At 60.2% G+C, this 15,954-nt stretch overlaps 3 protein-coding genes across 5 annotated transcripts in view; 1 reads left to right on the plus strand and 2 right to left on the minus strand.

The window, feature by feature from the left end:
* The first annotated feature begins 33 nt into the window (after positions 1 to 33).
* Positions 34 to 3,336, plus strand: SNX22 (sorting nexin 22). Its single transcript, XM_086620472.1, has 6 exons — positions 34 to 102; positions 2,079 to 2,162; positions 2,266 to 2,370; positions 2,460 to 2,554; positions 2,702 to 2,778; positions 2,895 to 3,336. Exons 1-6 carry the CDS (start codon positions 34 to 36, stop codon positions 3,002 to 3,004), a joined length of 540 nt encoding a protein of 179 aa, XP_086476598.1. The 3' UTR covers positions 3,005 to 3,336.
* Positions 3,337 to 3,734: 398 nt separating this feature from the next.
* PPIB (peptidylprolyl isomerase B) lies at positions 3,735 to 5,770 on the minus strand. Its single transcript, XM_086620019.1, has 5 exons — positions 5,615 to 5,770; positions 5,084 to 5,197; positions 4,914 to 5,007; positions 4,048 to 4,232; positions 3,735 to 3,871 (listed from the first exon to the last, which is right to left on the minus strand). The coding sequence occupies exons 1-5, from the start codon at positions 5,768 to 5,770 to the stop codon at positions 3,749 to 3,751; spliced, it is 672 nt and encodes a 223-aa protein (XP_086476145.1). The 3' UTR covers positions 3,735 to 3,748.
* Positions 5,771 to 10,049: 4,279 nt separating this feature from the next.
* CSNK1G1 (casein kinase 1 gamma 1) overlaps positions 10,050 to 15,954 on the minus strand; it is a 94,550-nt gene continuing 88,645 nt past the window's right edge. For 2 of the 3 annotated variants that reach the window (XM_086620596.1, XM_086620598.1), the window contains exon 13: positions 10,050 to 11,005. In XM_086620596.1, the coding sequence (XP_086476722.1) occupies positions 10,951 to 11,005 (55 nt within the window). In that variant the 3' untranslated portion in view covers positions 10,050 to 10,950. Of the gene's footprint in view, positions 11,006 to 14,072; positions 14,097 to 15,954 lie in introns of all 3 variants that reach the window. The other variant, XM_086620597.1, reaches the window with a different exon arrangement.

Genomic DNA, 15,954 nt, shown 5'->3' on the forward strand with positions numbered 1-15,954 from the left:
GGCCCCGGGCAGCGGCGGCGGCAGCAGCGGCTCATGATCGTCGTCTCCATCCCGGCGGCGGAGCCGCAGGCGGCGGCGCGCAGCCCCGACAAAGCGCACACGGTGAGGGGCGCGTTGTGGGGGGGGGGGTGTGACTGGCCCCAGGGGGTCCCCACCTGCCCGGAGAGGGTTGGATGGGGGGGGTCATCACTTGCTTCCCGCGGGTTGAAGGTCCCCAAATGTCCCGGGGTCCCCTACATGCCCCAGGGAGGGGGAGGACGGGGACGGGACAGACCCCCTGCCTTTGGGTGGGGGGGTCTCTGGTCCCCGTGGGTGGGGGGTTCCTGGCTGCCCTGGGGTACCCCCCAGCTGCCGCAGGGGTTGGAGGTCCCCGGGGGGTCCCCGCATGCCCCTGGGTCCCTGCCAGGGGCACCCTCTGCCCTCGAAAGGGGGGTGGTTGTTGGGGGGTGTCTCTGTCGCGGGGGGGCCCCCTCTGGCTCCAGGGGTGGAGGGTCCTGTCTGTCCCCTGGCTTCTGCCTGTCCCCGCGTGTCCCCAGCTCCTGTGGCAGATGAGGGTCCCTACCTGCCCTGGGATGGGGGGCGGGTCCCACTTTTCCCAAGGGGTTGGAGGTCCCTGCCTGTCCCCAAGGGTCCTTGCCCACCTGGAGGTGCCTCTGCCTGTCCCAAGGGTCCCAAGGAGGGGAGGGGAGAAGGTCTCCACCTGCCTCATGGGGTAAAGGTCCGTGATAAGCCCCAAAGGCTCCCCACCTTAGCGGGATGGAGCATGTCTCCATCTGTCCCAGAGCTTGGAGGTCCCCAGGTGTCACCTCACCTGCCCCAGGAGATGGAGGTCTCTGCCTGCCCTGGGTCCCTGCTGGGGGGGACCTTCTGCCCTTGAAAGATGGGGGTCTCTGGCCCCAGAGTCACCTCTAGCTGCAAGGGGTGGAGGGTCCTGTCGGCCCCGGGGGGGGGGGTGTGGGTGGAGGTCCCTGCCTGGCCCCGGGAGTCCCACCTGCCCTGGGGAGGGTGTCCCCATCTGCCCCAGGCGTTGAAGGTCTCTGCCTGCCCCCCAACCCCAGGGTCCCGTCTGTCCCAGGGACTGGGGGGTGTGTGGGTCTGAAAATGTCCCCCAGGAGGTCCCACATGCTCTGGAAGTGGAGGGTCCCTGAGTATTCCCAGATGGTCTGCAATGCTCGGGGGGGGGGGTCAGGGGGATTGAGGTGGTGGTGGTGGGTGGAGTGTGTGTGTGGGAGGGTTTCTCCATCTATCCGGGGATGAGGGGGGGGTTGGAGGTCCTCAAGTGCATGTTGGGATTCCCGCAAGGGTTCCTTCCTGGAAGAGCACACCTCGCCGCCCCCCCCCCCCCCCCCCCCGAGATCACCACGTACCCTGGGGTGGGGGGGGGTGTCTCTGCCTGCTCCCATGGGTCCCTGACGGAGGGACAGACCACCGCCCCCACCCCCCTCACCCCTCCCTGCTCCCCCACCACTCCCCCCATTGAAGGGTCCCGGGGTGGGGGGGAGGGGGGCGTGTTGTCACCTCTGGGCCTGGGGGAATGTGGGGTGGAGGAAAGGCTTTCCCCAGGGATGGGTGGTCCCACTTTTCCCAGGGGATTGGAGGTCCCTGCCTGTCCCTGGATACCCCCACCTCCTCTAGGGGTTAGGGGTGGAGGTCCATGGCTGGCCCCAGGGAGGTCCTTACCTGCCTTGGGGAAGAGTGGGTTGTGTCCCTCTGCCCCAGAGGTTGGGGGTCCCTATGTGTCCCTCCCCGGTGTCTCTGCACACCCCAGGGGGGTTCAAGGTCTCAGCTGCCCTGGAGGTGGGATGTCCACCTCTAACCCAGGGGTTGTCAGTCCTACCTTCTGGGTGGGGTCCCATCTGCTTCTGGGGTCCTGCCTGCTCCCATGGTGGAGCCATCAGCTCCAGGGGCTGCATAGGAGGTCCCAGTCCTGTCTATCCTAGAGGCTGGGGGGGGTTCTCTGCCTGTCCTGGACAGTGGTGGGTGGATGTCCCCAAGTACCCTCCCCAAGCAAGGGTGGGATATGTGTGAGAGTTGAGGGATGATGAGGCTGGAGTCTGCACGTCTGACCCACGGCGCAGGTGTTCAGGGTGGAGGTTCTGTGCAATGGCCGGCGGCACACGGTGGTGAAGCGCTACAGCGAGTTCCAGGCGCTGCACAAGCGGGTGAGACCCCCCGGCACCGCAGCGGCGGGTGGGGGAACGCATGGGGAGGGGACACCACTCTCCTCCGCCATGGTCCTTGCTGCCACTCCGTGCTCTACCCTAGATCAAGAAGACCTGCAAGGTCCCTGACTTCCCCCACCGCCACGTCCCCAACTGGATGCCCAAAGTGCTGGAGCAGCGGCGCCAGGGGCTGGAGCTTTACATCCGGGTGAGGTGCCGGGAGGTGGTGGCTTTTGAGGGGGTGGGTGTCGTCTTTTTTTTTTTTTTTTGGGGGGCACTGACCCCTTTCCATGGCAGGGTGTCCTGTACCACAACGAGGAGCTGCCCCAGGATGTGCTGGACTTCCTGAAGGTGCGGCGTTGCCAGCAGGACCCCAAGGCCAGCAGCTCCCTGTGAGTAGACGAGTGGTTTATCTCGCCAGGATAGTCCCCCCCTCACTAAGCACCCCAAAAACGTGGGGTGGGGGGCTGGCACACAGCTGGGTCACCCCAGGCGAAAGTGGGACCCTTTTCCGGGTGCTGACGTCCCCTCTCCCGCAGCAGCGCCGGCCGCCTGCCCTCCCAGCGCCCCGTCGTTGGCTTCTGCACTGACCCCTACATGCAGCCGCCGGGCACTGGTAAGGAGCAGGACCGGGGGGCTGGTCCCCAAAGCCTGCAAGGGAAAAGGCTCTTTTGGGCCCCCAAACCAGTGTTTTTTCCTTACTGGGGCTCCAGCTTCCCATTTTCCTCGCAGATTTGCTCCCCGACACCGTCCTCAGCGGGGTGCTGCAGGGCCTCTACCTCCTCCCCAGCTGCACGCCCCACCAGGCAGCACCTCGAGCCCCCAGCCCACCGGGCTCCTGAGCACCCACCCAGCACCCAGGGTCCCGGTAGCGAGTGGCCAGAAAGCAGGAAGGATCCCTGCGGTGAAAACAACTCCTCCATGGAGCAGCTGGGGCTGGGATGGGGCAGGGAAACAGCGGGACAAGCCAAAGGGTATGTCGGGAGCCACAGCGACTCTCCAGGCACACCACCATCCAAAACGCCTTTGTTGGGAGAGCAGGAGCTCTTGTCTTCTGCCCTGCTGGTTTGGGGGTGCAGTAGGGGCTTTCAGACCCTGAACCACGCTGGAAAAACCCCTCAGCATCCGGACTTTGGTTCAATAAATCACTTGGGCTTGATTGATTGGCAAAAGATGGCTGCGCTCTGCAATTCCGCAAAGCGAACCCAGGGCCAACCGTGGCGCCGCGCTCGGCTGGATGAAACGTGAAAGAAGGGGGCCGGAGGGCTGAGGGATGCGTAAAGCGATCCGCACCCTTCGGAGAAGAGAGGAGACGCTCTTAAAAAACACATTGGTCACATTTATTGGTGCATGTGCTTCTTACAAAAGTGATGGCAAGAGGAGCCAGCGCCCCGTCCTGCCCGCCAAGGGGGAGGCTGAGCAGCGAGGGCTCGGGGCACAGCGGCTCCGCTGCTCTCACCCGCCCTGGGACGACAGGGAGACGCACGGAGAGGGGAGCAGGGCAGCCCCGGGCCCGCGGCCCTTGGCGGCTGGGTCCCTCGCAGGGCGCAGGGCCCTGCGCCGTGTCGCGGAGCCGGGAGGGCGGGTTACTCCTTGGCGATGGCGAACGGCTTCTCCACCTCGATGGTGCCGCAGTCGGCGATGGCGACGTCCTTCAGGGGCTTGTCCCGGCTGTCTGTCTTAGTGTTCTCCACCTTCCTCACCACGTCCTGGGGAAAGCAGAGGCATGAGAGCGGGGCTCAGCACAACCCTCATCCCAGAAGGCACCTCCCAGGTCATTCTCTGCAGCGCTCTGGCCCTAGCCAGCTTGCTTGGGCAGCATCTGCTGGATCCTGCTCCCCTTCTGGGAATCAACCACCCCCTTACCACCCCACCGCCCCCTTACCATGCCCTCCAGCACTTTGCCGAACACCACGTGCTTGCCGTCCAGCCACGGCGTCTTCACCGTGGTGATGAAGAACTGGGAACCGTTGGTGTCCTTGCCGGCGTTGGCCATGCTCACCCAGCCAGGGCCGTAGTGCTTCAGCTTGAAGTTCTCGTCAGGGAAACGGTCCCCATAGATACTTTTTCCTAAAGGGGGTGGAAAAAATCTCACTGCGTTCCTCTCACGGAAATATGTCAGGGTAGGGGTGATGATGGCAGCTCTCTCCACTGACTGGGTGACTGGGTGGGGTGGACGAGCACATCTAGAGAGGGACTAATGACCAACACCGCAGGGCTGCAGGGAACCATGAGCTCCCTGCTTCCAGAGGGAGAGAAAAGCATCCCACCAGCTGGGCAGGACGGACCATGCCCCCGTGGGATCTGATCCTGTATGGCTGTAGGCTGAGGCGTGACGAGGAGGTCAGGTAAGAGGTTACGAATTCAAATGCTGATATCATCAACTCTACTAATGTTTGCAAAGTGCTGGTGGAAGGTCTGAGCTCTGCAGCGACTGGATGAAATGTGTCCTCGCAGTCAGGACGCTGGGCAGGTGCACCAGCTGCTGCACAGGAAAGTCTTCTCAGTGAGGAGCTCCAGGTCCTCCCAGGGCAGAGGTTACACAGGTAACACTCAGGTACCCTCCAGCCAAGCCTCACTGCGCCCAGTGCTCCCCAGCACCAAGCTCTGCTTCAAGGCCACATCTCTACCAGCTGTGCCCACTCGTCCCCACTGTGGTACCGTGCTCCAGCTCCACACTGGTCCCCAGGGGTGGGCAGGCAGTGGGTTGGGAGTGTGGCTGGATCCCTGGGCTGGCGTGGGACAAATTACCTCCGGTGCCATCTCCGCGGGTAAAGTCTCCTCCCTGGATCATAAAGTCCTTGATCACACGGTGGAACTTGCTGCCCTTGAAGCCGAATCCTTTCTGGGGGTGGGGAGGGAGAAAACAAAGTGAGACCAAAGGATGGACCATCCCTCCATCCCAACCACTAGCCCCTCACCTCTCCGGTGGCCAACGCCACAAAGTTCTCCACTGTCTTGGGCACCGTCTTGCCAAAGAGCCCGATGACGACGCGGCCCACGTCCTCCTCGCCGATCCGCAGATCGAAGAACACCTTGAGGGGGGTGAAAAGGAGGCAGATTAGTGGGGGGCAGCAGCAGAGCCAGCCTCCCCTTGCTGAGCCACCCTCCCAGGTCCAGCTGGGCCTCCCCGACCTCCTCCGCTGCCTCCGCTGCCTCCACTGCTGGGGATCCCCAGCCCTCCCCCCGCCCCAGGTCTTCACCCCAGGCCCCCCACGACCAGAGCCAGGCCCCTCCCCCCCCCCAGGCCTTCACCCCAGCCCCCCACCACCCGAGGCCTCCCCCACCCCAGCCGGGGCCCTCTCATCCCAACCCAGACTCCACCCCCCCCAGTCCTTCACCTCGGCCTCCCCCCCCCCCCAGCCCCTCCCCGCCCCCCCCCAGCCGATCCCACTCACCTCAGGCCCTTCCCCCTCCCCCCCCCCGGCCCGCTCAGGCCCCCCCCCCCCGACCTTGGCGGTGACCTTGGGTCCCTTCTTGCGCTCGTCGGCCCGCGCCGCGGCGGGCAGCAGGAGCAGGAGGGCAGCGCCCAGCGCCGCCGCCGCCACCAGCACCTTCATCTTCCGCCGCTCGCAGCCCGGCCACAGCGCCCGCCGCGCCGCCTGCATCCGGCCCCGCCCGCCGCGCCGTGCGCCCCCCCGCCCCCCCCGCGCAGTGGTACGCGCCGCCCCGCGCTCCCCGCCCGCCCGCTCGCAGCCGCCCGGGCGCGACCAACAGCCGCGGAGAGACGGGGGGGGGAGAGGCGGGAGGTACCGGGCGGGGGCGGTGCCGGCGCGAACGGCCGGGCGGCTGCCACGTCGCCCCTCACTCGGCGAGCCGCGGCGCGGCCGGTCAATCAGAAGCGGGGCGGCGCGCTGATTGGTCCGGGCGGAGGGAGGAGGGTGGAGGGGCGGGGCTGCGAGGGTGGCGGCGGCCAATGGGCGCGGCGGGCGCGGCCGGCGGGCCGGGGGGGGGCGGGCGCGTGCGGCGGGTCGCTTGAGGCGCTGAGGGGGCGCGCGCCGGCGGCGGGAAGGAGCGCGTGTTTGTGTCCTCCGGAGTAAAAAAAATTATTAATTGTTTTAATTCCTCCCCCCCCTCCCCCAGGCATAGAGCGGGGAATTAAATTAATTAAAGTGACAAAAGAAATGACAGCTCGGTGCCCCCTGCGCTGCTCCGGGCCCCGCCCTCGGTGCAGCCCCCCCCCCCCCCCCCGCGGCAAAGATGGCGCCTCCTGCCGAGGTACCCCCTGAGGGGGCACAGCGCGGAGAGAGGCTGCTGGGGTCTGTCTCCCTCTCCTCTCTCCTGGGCAAAGAAAGGAGGATGGTCTTTCCCGGAGAGGCCCAGATTTCTCTGGAAACACTCCATCTGGTCAGGCCGAAAGCACAGAGCGGCATTGGTGGTGCTGCAGGTGCCGGTGTGGCAAGTGCTGGAGTTAGGTGACTATGTGGGAATTATTTTAAGTGCCCACTCAAACAGATGTTAGCCACCTAACGCACCGAGCTTCTGCAGGAACGGCTCGGCAGAGATCCGGGTTTCCAAGGGCCGGGGAAGGAAGGCTTGAGGTTTGTCTTCCTTCTCAGCGCGCAACTGTCCCAAGGCTAATTTTTGGGAAGAGGAAATGAAAGTTCAGGCTAAAAATACTACGGTGGGAAACGGAAGGAGAAGTGTCCTGACAAAGACCCCCGCGTGAAGCAGTTGCTGAGAGTGGGCGTTGTGCTGCGGGTGCTCTCCCAGTCTAGAGCCGGTGGAAGCTGCCTTTAAAAGATGCTCTTTGTCTAACAGGTGGCATCTCCTTTAATGCTTTGCTCTGTACTCAGAATAAATAAGCAGCAGCTATGTGCCTGCTGGAAAACCTCGCCATCCTGGCGGTTGATGCCACGGAAGCGGCACAGTGCTGCTCCTTTCCGTGCAAGAGCCCGGTAAGCGGACAGAAGCGCAGAGGAAGGTGGCACTCAAGGCAGCAATGGTTGGGCCTGCATTGTTGTCACCTTTCGACGCTGGCACAGCTGCCAGCCACGGCATGCGCTGAGGGATTTGGCTGGTGGTTACTTTGGTTGGAGCCGAAGCCCCTTGGTGTGCCCTTCCGCTTGGGGAAGGCATGCTTGATGCCTAGTAGACGCTATTCCAGAGACATGGGGGCCATGTGACAGCATTTTTTGGGGTGGTTCACACCTTTGTGTTCCAAGTACTCAATGATTTAGCCATTCTGCTACCCAGGATGCTTGAGGCAGGCACAGGGAGAAGAGAAATGGATGCCAACGTGCCTCGGCCAAGCTCTGCGGGGCTGAATTGCCCATGGCGGTAAAGCACAAAGTGGTGAGAAGGTCTCGTAAGGTCCCACACTGTGCATCGTCCCCCCAAAGCAGGGCTCAGAGCTTCTCACAGGAGAGGACGGCTACCAAGACAGCCCAACAGAAGCGACGCAAAAGAAAACACAAGTGATGTTGTCAGGAAGAGGTAATAAATACGTCTATTCATGGAGAACAATGCAGCAGTGCAATGTTTTATTGAAAAAAAAAAATAATAATCATCTCACTTGATACCTCAGAAGACTGCATCGCAACGTTGGTGGGCCACACCGTGGGAGAGCTACATCGGGGAGCCCAGCACGACGCCAGGTGCCCCCGGCCGCGCCGGCCCGGAAGCCCTCCCGCCTCGCACCCCTGGGGTCTCCCAGCTGCCAACGACTTCTGGCGAGGAGAGTCTGCCCAGGTAGGCTTAATGCCCTGCTTCCTACCACAGCATGGTTGGCTCAGTCTGGCTCATGTCTCCTAGTCACCTCCGAGCTCCCTGGGGCCAGCGGTTTCCTCAAGCACACGGCTTGCTGTTAACCTGCTTGATTTTCTTTTTGTTTTTGTTTTTTTTGTTTGTTTGTTAAAAAAGCCCACCCCACATCTTTGCCCTTTTTGAAGAGTCCAACGTACGATTATAGTGCAAGAGGGCTTGGTACAAGTGAGCATTACCAGCATGCTGTGGGGGGGACAGTCCTCCCCTCCAAACACATCATCGTAGGATTAAAAGAACATCGTTATCTCCAGAGAGAAGCGGTAGTGGGTCACCGTGAAACAGCTTTCAAACCAACCCACTTAAAAACAAGGTCAGGAACGTTTCTAAACAATCAAATACATTCACTTTAAAAAAAAACCCAACCAAAACAAAACGGAAAAAAACCAAAACAAAACAAAAATTTAAGAACAGAAACTGTTGAGATGGCCCCTTTTCCCTCCCGCCCTCCCTCACCCTGCAAACACTTACATATGCTGCAACTACAAGCTGCTCCTTGACTGGAGGCAGCGAGGAATGACCAAACACGGCAGGAGATGCAGAAGGAATCGATTTCTGGTGACAGGCACTTAGTGGGGCTTGGGAGGGCAGCAACAGAAGTGTCTCAGGGCCCAGCTCCATCTGCAGCGGGCAGGACTGCTCCCCGGGGAGCGCCTGTGCCCCTTTTCCCCCCCTCCCAAGACGCCAAACCATGGTTTCCTACAGCAGAGAGGGGAACGCTTGTGCCAGAGATACCGGGCTTCTGGGAGCCACTGGCAGCAGAGGAGTTCGGCAAGAGAAGGGGGGGAACGCGGCCATGGTCCTCAACCTCCTTCTGGCAGGAGAGGACAAGAGGGCGAAGCGCCTGGCACGTGCTCTGCGGGAGATGAGCGGTCCCCTTCCTGCCCCGGCCCCTGGCACGGCTCGAGGAAAGCGCTTTGCCGAAGGAGAAGCGGAGCGCATGCGTCTCCCGGTGGGCTCGTGAGTGGGAGAGCTCCTCCGCGCCGTGCTCGTCGGGATAAGGCATGGAGAGAACGCAGCGGAGAATGGCGAAGAGACGCCCTACGGGGATCCCGGCGAGGAAGCGAGGCTTTTCCACCCGGGCACCTGCCTGCTTTAAGGAAGCACGAGGAGCAAGGCCAGAAGCTCCCTGCCCAGGACGATCTCCTGCCGCCTAAGCCAGCGTCTGCCCAGCCAGGGGAAGCAAACCTCCCAGAAGTGCCGCTCCACGACCTCCAAGCTACGCAGATCCTCGTTAAAAAAATACAAGATAATGAGATCTGGTCTCTCCCTTTCCTCCCTTCATGCTCTCCGGGAGTTTTGGGGTGAGTCAGGCCCGAGTTTATAAAAAGCAAAGTCCCTCAGGGAACAGTCCCAGCCTGGTCAGGTGTCACACGTGGAAAGACAAAAGTACAAGGAACCTACCGACAACCTCCCGGAACGCCGCTCGAGTTCTCCCAGAGCCCTGCCGCCTCGGCGGCAACCCCCGGGCAGCCTCGGCCTCCTGCGAGTTTCGAAACGCTGCAGCAGGATGCAGGATATTTGTTTTGTTTTTACTTTCACACGTGCGCGAAGCGCCCCGAGCCCTTTGCTAGGCTATCGGTTTGGCTCAAAAGCGGTGTGTGAGAACCGTGGCTTCTCCTGCGGGGTGGGATGGTGTCCCAGCGCTCCAGAGCCGGCCCAGGTCTAGGCCCGTGCTTGCAGGGGGGATGTGAAGGCTATTCCAGTCAAACCTATCTGACCATCTGGAGATGAAATCAGCGTTAAGGCAGCGAAGTGTCCTCTCCCCTGCCAGGGACGCTTTGCTCCTGCTGATGTTTTCTTGCAGAAGGTACGCGTTCCCTACCAGAACGGATTGAGATCCCACCCTACCAGAGGGATTTGAAAAGGCTGCCGACACCAAGAAACGCCTACGCTTCGGGAACCAGCTGCCTCCCAGTTACCTTAATCCAGATCCACCTCCCAAGCCAGCGCAAATCCCACTGGCGCCGCTCCCTCCTGTCAACGCCAGGCTACAGCCTCACGTCTCCGGGCCGGCAGGGTCAGGCACGGTGTAGGAAACCATGGTAGGGACATTCACTGGCAGCTAGAAAGGGTGATTGAGAATTCAAGTATGCTTTCCTCAGCGCGTGGCCCGCGGCGGGCGTCGGGAACCCCGGACTGGCACGAGGGCCGTGCGGATGTCGTCGACATCCCCACTCGAGGGCGTTTCTTCGCACCCCACCGTCTTCCCAGCTGAATGTCTGGCTGCGCCGGCGCCGCGCGGCCACGCAGAGATCCACAGATACAATGTGCATCTGCAAATGCTAAAAATAATTAAAAGTGCAACGACGTCAGCTTCTTTAAAACAATCCACATTGCTCTGTTACCGTCAGGAGGGAGGTGTCGAGGGAGCCGGGGAAAAAAAAAAAAAACCAAACCCTAACTGGAACTGGAACAGTAGATTGCAAATTTCTCACAGCTTGCACGTTACAGTGTAACTGTTCCCAAGGAGCCCAAAAGGGAACCTGTCTCCTCTCCCTTCTCCCGTGCAACCCTCCTGCCCGCGCCGCATCCTCCTGCCCTCGCCACAGCCGGTGGAGCCTACCGGATTCCTTCGAATTCCTTCGCCTAATTAAGGAGGGAGGAGGACGGAGGAGCGGAGAGCGCAGGGGAGGGAGGGGAGGGAAGTGAGCAGGAGCTAAGCACGGTCCTCAGGTTTGCGGGAACGATGCCTTCGCCGTAAACACCGGGAAGGAGGGTCAGCCAGCCAGCCCCCCTCCCAGGGCGACCAAGACCTGAGCCAGCCACAGTCCTGGTCCCAAAAGGAGCTTCAGGCTTGGAGTGAACGAGGGAGACCGTTCAGCAGATCCACCCCAGAGTGGTTTGTTTTGGAACGTTTTCTTCTCTTTTTGGTTTAAAATGTCACTTTTTTTTTTTTTTTTTCCTTTTCTTCCTCTCTTCCTCCTATGCCTCCTCCTCCTCCCCCCTAAAGAGAAGCCCCTTCCAGTGAGACAGGGCAGGAGCTGCAGGCGCGGTGGTTCCTGCAAGGCCCAGGAGGCACCGGTCACTTGTGACGCTGAGCCGTCTTCTTCCGTTTCCTCTTAAAGAAGCAGCAGCACCTGGAGCACAAAGGACAAGACAAGTCAGCCCCGCGCCCGGCACCCCGGGAAGGTCCCCTGGCACCCCGGGAAGGTCCCCCACCACCCCGGACTTCCCTCCACTCAGCCGCATGCAACAGCACCTCTGCGCACCCAGCCCGAGGCCCGGGCAGACCTGCCGTCCCACGGGGCGGTTGGCAGGTGCGGGTGGATGGTTGACACCACCAGCCCGGGACTGGTAGACCAGCGATGGCAAGTAGCCACCCGCTGGGGGGGTCCTGCTGCCCAAAGGTTGTGGGCGACAGCAGGGTGCAGTCCCTGAGTGTGGGGAGCCGGGCTGTCTCCCTCACCAGGCTCAACTAGGGCAGGAACACAAGGAGCTATCTGGGAAAGCAGTAAAACAAGGATCCAGATGCTCTGCTCCCGCTGTCCGAATCCCAGAGGAAGCGGACTGGGATGGCGAGCCCTGGCTGCTCTTCCCAGCTACCAGATACAGGGATTTCACCACCGTTCACTAAAAAGACAAGCTCCAAAGAGATCTGGGCTCAGGGACCAGGTTTCTTTACTGAACCTTTCACAATAACCAGAGCTTCCACCTCGGATAAACCATTCAGTGCCGGAATGCAGAACCCCTGCTTCTTCCCCCATCCGATGCGAGGGAGATGCGCAGCGCCGGGGGATTAGGGGGAGCAAGAAGGATGGAGAGGGGAGGCTGAGGTGGGGAGAAAAACGCCCATCGCAGCTGAACTGTGAAGAGCAGTGGGATACACTGGAAGCAGCCGCCCGGGTTTTCTAGTCCTGCTGGCTTCCTACAGAATTCCTTGGCGGTTATGGTGTATCTGCTTTGCTATCCTCAGCCCACGGTCAGGCATCCTCTGCACAGAAGAAAGGTGTGCGTTCTGTGCGAGTTCCGCTCCTGAACTACGTGTCCTCCTCCTGCCGCCTCTGGAGAAGGCCGGGCGGTGCCGAAAGACTACTTTTTCAGGCTGGTGGAAGGGATGCCTGGCTAAGCAGCAAGAGCAGACGTAAGTATGCAAAGACCATTTTTTCCTACAAGCATCTTTTACCAACAGCCAGACAAAAAGCATTCAGAAACACTGGAACAACTTCTCCAAATTATTTTCCGTTGGGTCCTTCGCGGCCCTGAAATACCAGCATTACGCTTCTCTCCCTCTCAGAGCTGGAGGAATCCAAGACTCGTTCTCACTCGCGCCCCAGAAGGTGCTTGCCCCCGGATGCACGAGCCTTACTGCGGGGTGCAAAAAGCGATGGGTGACCACCACCTCCCGCCATGAGCCAAGCCTGCCAGCCAGGGAGACCGAAACCCCCTACAACATGGAGAGCTCCAACAGCCACAGCAAGAGGAGGGCCACCTCCCACCACACGTTCCTCCGGCCTGCACGGACTAAGGGCCAGGGGAAGCTGAACGTCCACAATTTGGTCGTTAGGTTCCTAAACAGGCCCAGTTGGGAGGTGAGCTGAGAGAAAACGCAAAGCACTGGTCCTTGCAGGAACATGGGCTCAGAGTGACCTGTGATGACTCCATCACTACCCATCTAGCCTGACGTTTGCGGCGTGCGCTCTGAAGCACCACCCAACCCAAGCTCCTGCACCCAGCTGGCACCTTTTTTAGCCCCCCCTCCCCCACCCCGCCCTCGGTCTTGCATTTTATTGCCCTCGGCCATCTGCCACCCTCTTCCTGCTTTAACCTGTCGCAGTATTTCTCTCCCACAGCAGCCACCTTCCGTCGTGACTTGGGCGATGGTGAGTTAGGGGGGGAATGTTATGGGGAGAGAGGATGGAAAATGCACGAGTTATGATTTCACATGCAGTGGGTAAGGGAAGAAGAGGGCTGAGCAGCACTCGTTTCCTCGGGCACCGAGTGAAGGGAGCTGACTGACTTCTGGCTGTTTTTTTCTTGTGACTGTCTTTTTAGGCTGTTGCTCAAAAGATCCAGGGAAGGGTTCAGGAAAGGAAGTCCTGGCAGTTCAGACAGGCAGAGGCAAAACACCAAAACAAAAGAATAAGGCAGGCTGACAATTACAGAACGTGATCTCTCTGCATGCAGACAATGCCCAAGAGAACAGCCCCAGACTACGACATACAGAGAAGCCAGAGATGCCAGAGGTATTGGAGGCAATGCCTATGGAGAGCAGGGCAGAGGCGGTCAGTCTCCCATCCAACAAGGACATTCCTTGCCGCACACGGGCTTTGTCACCTCGTTCCGTAGTAACTCCCACCCGTCAGCCCTCCCTGGCACCTACAAACTCCTCATCTCAGTCTCTGCTTGGTCCTGCGCTCACTGGGCACGTGGTTTCCCCGAGGGGCAAGGGAGGGAGGGAGGGAACACCTCCGTGGGACACCTTGGGAGCAGGACCCTACAGCTGCAGCTTCAAAACCCTGATAAAACTGTAGGCGTGCCTGAGCTGGGCTTGGACCCATGCTAATCTCAACCCCTCCACCCCTTCTCTCCTGGAGAAGCTGGTTCACCGGCACCCTTGGCTGGCAACTGCAGGGTTTTTGGACAGGAGCCATCTCCCACCCACCCTCTACCAAGCAGGGGCTCTCCTTGGTGATCTGTCACTAATGAGGACTCCTTGGCCGTGTTTTTCCATTCTCTCTAACGATGCAGGCCCTGGCCCGTGCTTTTTCAGAGGAAACTCTCCGAGGAAGCAACCGGCCCCCTCCCCTCGATACCCAGCGCAGGGTTTTCCCCTCGTAACCACCCGCCTGAGGAACTCCTGCAAGATGCTCGGCAAGCCTGGTCCCGACTCTGCCCAACTCCATTAGACATCATCTGCTCATGGACATAACGGTTTGAGGGAGGTGGTAAGCCGAATAGGAAAGGATTAAAATCCATCTTTTGCATCCATCTGCTCAGAGATCAGCCAAATTGCTCGGCCTCATGCGGCCGTAATCCACGCCCTCCCCAGCACTGCATGTGGTCCTCGGCACAGTCCTGAAATCAAACCAGCTCTGGGTTGGCTTTGACTTTGTGCCTTTTTAGGGTTTGGTGGGTTTGGTTTTGCCAACCCCAGTCTAGTCTGGTCCGCTCCCCCTTGCATGTGGACTGGAGAGAGGGACTCACCACAAGTTGAGCATTTTCAGGCAGCTACAGAGAGTGTAGAGAAAAAACACAGAAAGGAAGAAAGAGCAATTAGTTCACAGAGGTGGGATGAAAGCATGTCACTGCAGCCATGCAAACATGCCGTGCAGGCTGGCAGACACACACCATGCCTGCCCGCCGCCCGCCCCCAGCCCTCGGACCACCTCTGCCCTTGCCGTGGCACCACTGACAACCGCCACGTTCTCCAGGGTCTCGAGGTCTCTGACAAACACCCCCTGTTTTCCACGAAGACACTGGCTCCATGAGGTTCTTAGCTGGGGCTGGGATCCGCATGGGGCTCAGGGCCACCAGGAGAGGAATCTTGTCCCCTGCAGCTCCAGCAGCAGAAGGGCCAGATGATGGATCTACACCTGGGACCTTGCCCTTCAGTGAAACCCACAGCTGGGATCCGGACCTTATCTCCAGCACACCCCAAAGCAGAAGCATGTGTGCAGCTCCTCTGCCTGCCGGGAGTGCCAGGGAAAGACCTTTCCACTACCACATCTTGTCTCAAAACACAGAGCTCCAGCTCCTTCTAGCTCTTTCTGGCCCGTTTTACAGCTGAGAAGAGACCAAAAGTCCTCTGCCCTTCTCATACAACCGAGGGGATTTCTGATCGCAGACGCAAAGAAAGATGAAGCCAGCCCTCTCTGTGGCCAGAAGAACGAAGCGGACTACGCTTGGGAACTACGAGAGCCTCCAAACCTGTCAGTGCAAAGCAGCTTATGTTTCCCAGCACCTCCAAAACCAATCTGGGACCAGACAAACAAAGGCTGGAGAGAGCCAGACCAGTTCCGTGCGTTGCGAGGCACGGCTTGGGCAGCGCGGCTCTCGTGCGCTCACCTGTCTCGGCATCTCCCCTGTACACGGGTGGGGGTCTGGACCGCGGCCTCGCTGAACGAGGCTCTGCAGAAACACAGGCTGAAGGTGGTGACTCTTCCTTGCATTGGGTTGTCGTCTCGAGGACTGTTTAGGGTGGCAGTTTGCCTCATCCTAGGAGCAACCCCAAGCCACGTGCCCAGGGGGGACCCACTTCAATCTGACCAAGACAGAGCCTGTGATGCCAAACCAGTGGTCTCTCCAGGCCACACTACCCACATCTAAGAGGAATATTGTCCACTCTGCAAGTTGCACCTCAAGATCTCCCCCACCCCACCCCACTTTATGAGGAGCCTGTACCAAACCCAAGCCTCGCTCCTCTGGCTGGGAGGAGAAAGTGTATCTGTTGCTTGGGCACATTCCTGCCAGGATCACACCCAGGCCAGGTACCAGTGAGCAAGACCACGCAGAAGCTGTTCCCGAGGGACAGAGGAAGAGGCAGCAGAAGACCTTCAGGACAACCAGCCCTGGCTTCAGCCTGCCGCGTACCTGGGAACCTTTCCCATCAACACACCCTGTCTCATGCCTGCCAGTTTTTCTCTTCCCCTTCCCATAAGCCATTCTTAACAGAAGTCCCCACCAAGGCTGAGACAAACAACGTGGGACAAGCGACACCACTGTCATCAAGTCAAGTCGTAACCAGGCAGTTGGGCAACATCCCAGCACCGACCAGTTCAAAAGCAGCCCTGGGGCCTCCCTACCCCTTGCACGGGGAGTGTCCAGATTACACCGGGACCTGCTTGGGTGCTGGTCTAGTTCAGAGGCAGGGAGAAAGTCCCATGTTGAGGATCATGCAAAAGGTGACATGATGGTATCGGATGCAGCACGTGTGCAAAGGAGGCCAAAATGGTCAAAGCAGCAACTTTGTACATCGGTTCTCACTCTTGACCACAAGCTACAGAAGAGAGGTCAGCTCAGAGGGAGCGCGCTCTTCCCCACAAGCAAGAGGGCTGCTTCTGGTTTCTCCCACTCAGCTTCCCTTGGG

Source organism: Tauraco erythrolophus, chromosome 14, assembly GCF_009769465.1.
Source record: "Tauraco erythrolophus isolate bTauEry1 chromosome 14, bTauEry1.pri, whole genome shotgun sequence".
In the NCBI taxonomy this organism is placed as follows: Eukaryota; Metazoa; Chordata; class Aves; order Musophagiformes; family Musophagidae; genus Tauraco; species Tauraco erythrolophus.

What these genes read in the sequence shown, in the direction of transcription:
- PPIB (XM_086620019.1), bottom strand. Translation starts at nt 5,770, where the DNA reads ATGCAGGCGGCGCGGCGGGCGCTGTGGCCGGGCTGCGAGCGGCGGAAG. An exon ending in GACCCAAGGTCACCGCCAAG is followed by an intron (nt 5,198 to 5,614) that starts GTCGGGGGGGGG and finishes ACCCCCCTCAAG; the next exon opens with GTGTTCTTCGATCTGCGGAT. An exon ending in GCAAAGTGCTGGAGGGCATG is followed by an intron (nt 3,872 to 4,047) that starts GTAAGGGGGCGG and finishes TGCTTTCCCCAG; the next exon opens with GACGTGGTGAGGAAGGTGGA.
- SNX22 (XM_086620472.1), top strand. Translation starts at nt 34, where the DNA reads ATGATCGTCGTCTCCATCCCGGCGGCGGAGCCGCAGGCGGCGGCGCGC. An exon ending in GCCCCGACAAAGCGCACACG is followed by an intron (nt 103 to 2,078) that starts GTGAGGGGCGCG and finishes CCCACGGCGCAG; the next exon opens with GTGTTCAGGGTGGAGGTTCT. An exon ending in CATGCAGCCGCCGGGCACTG is followed by an intron (nt 2,779 to 2,894) that starts GTAAGGAGCAGG and finishes TTTTCCTCGCAG; the next exon opens with ATTTGCTCCCCGACACCGTC.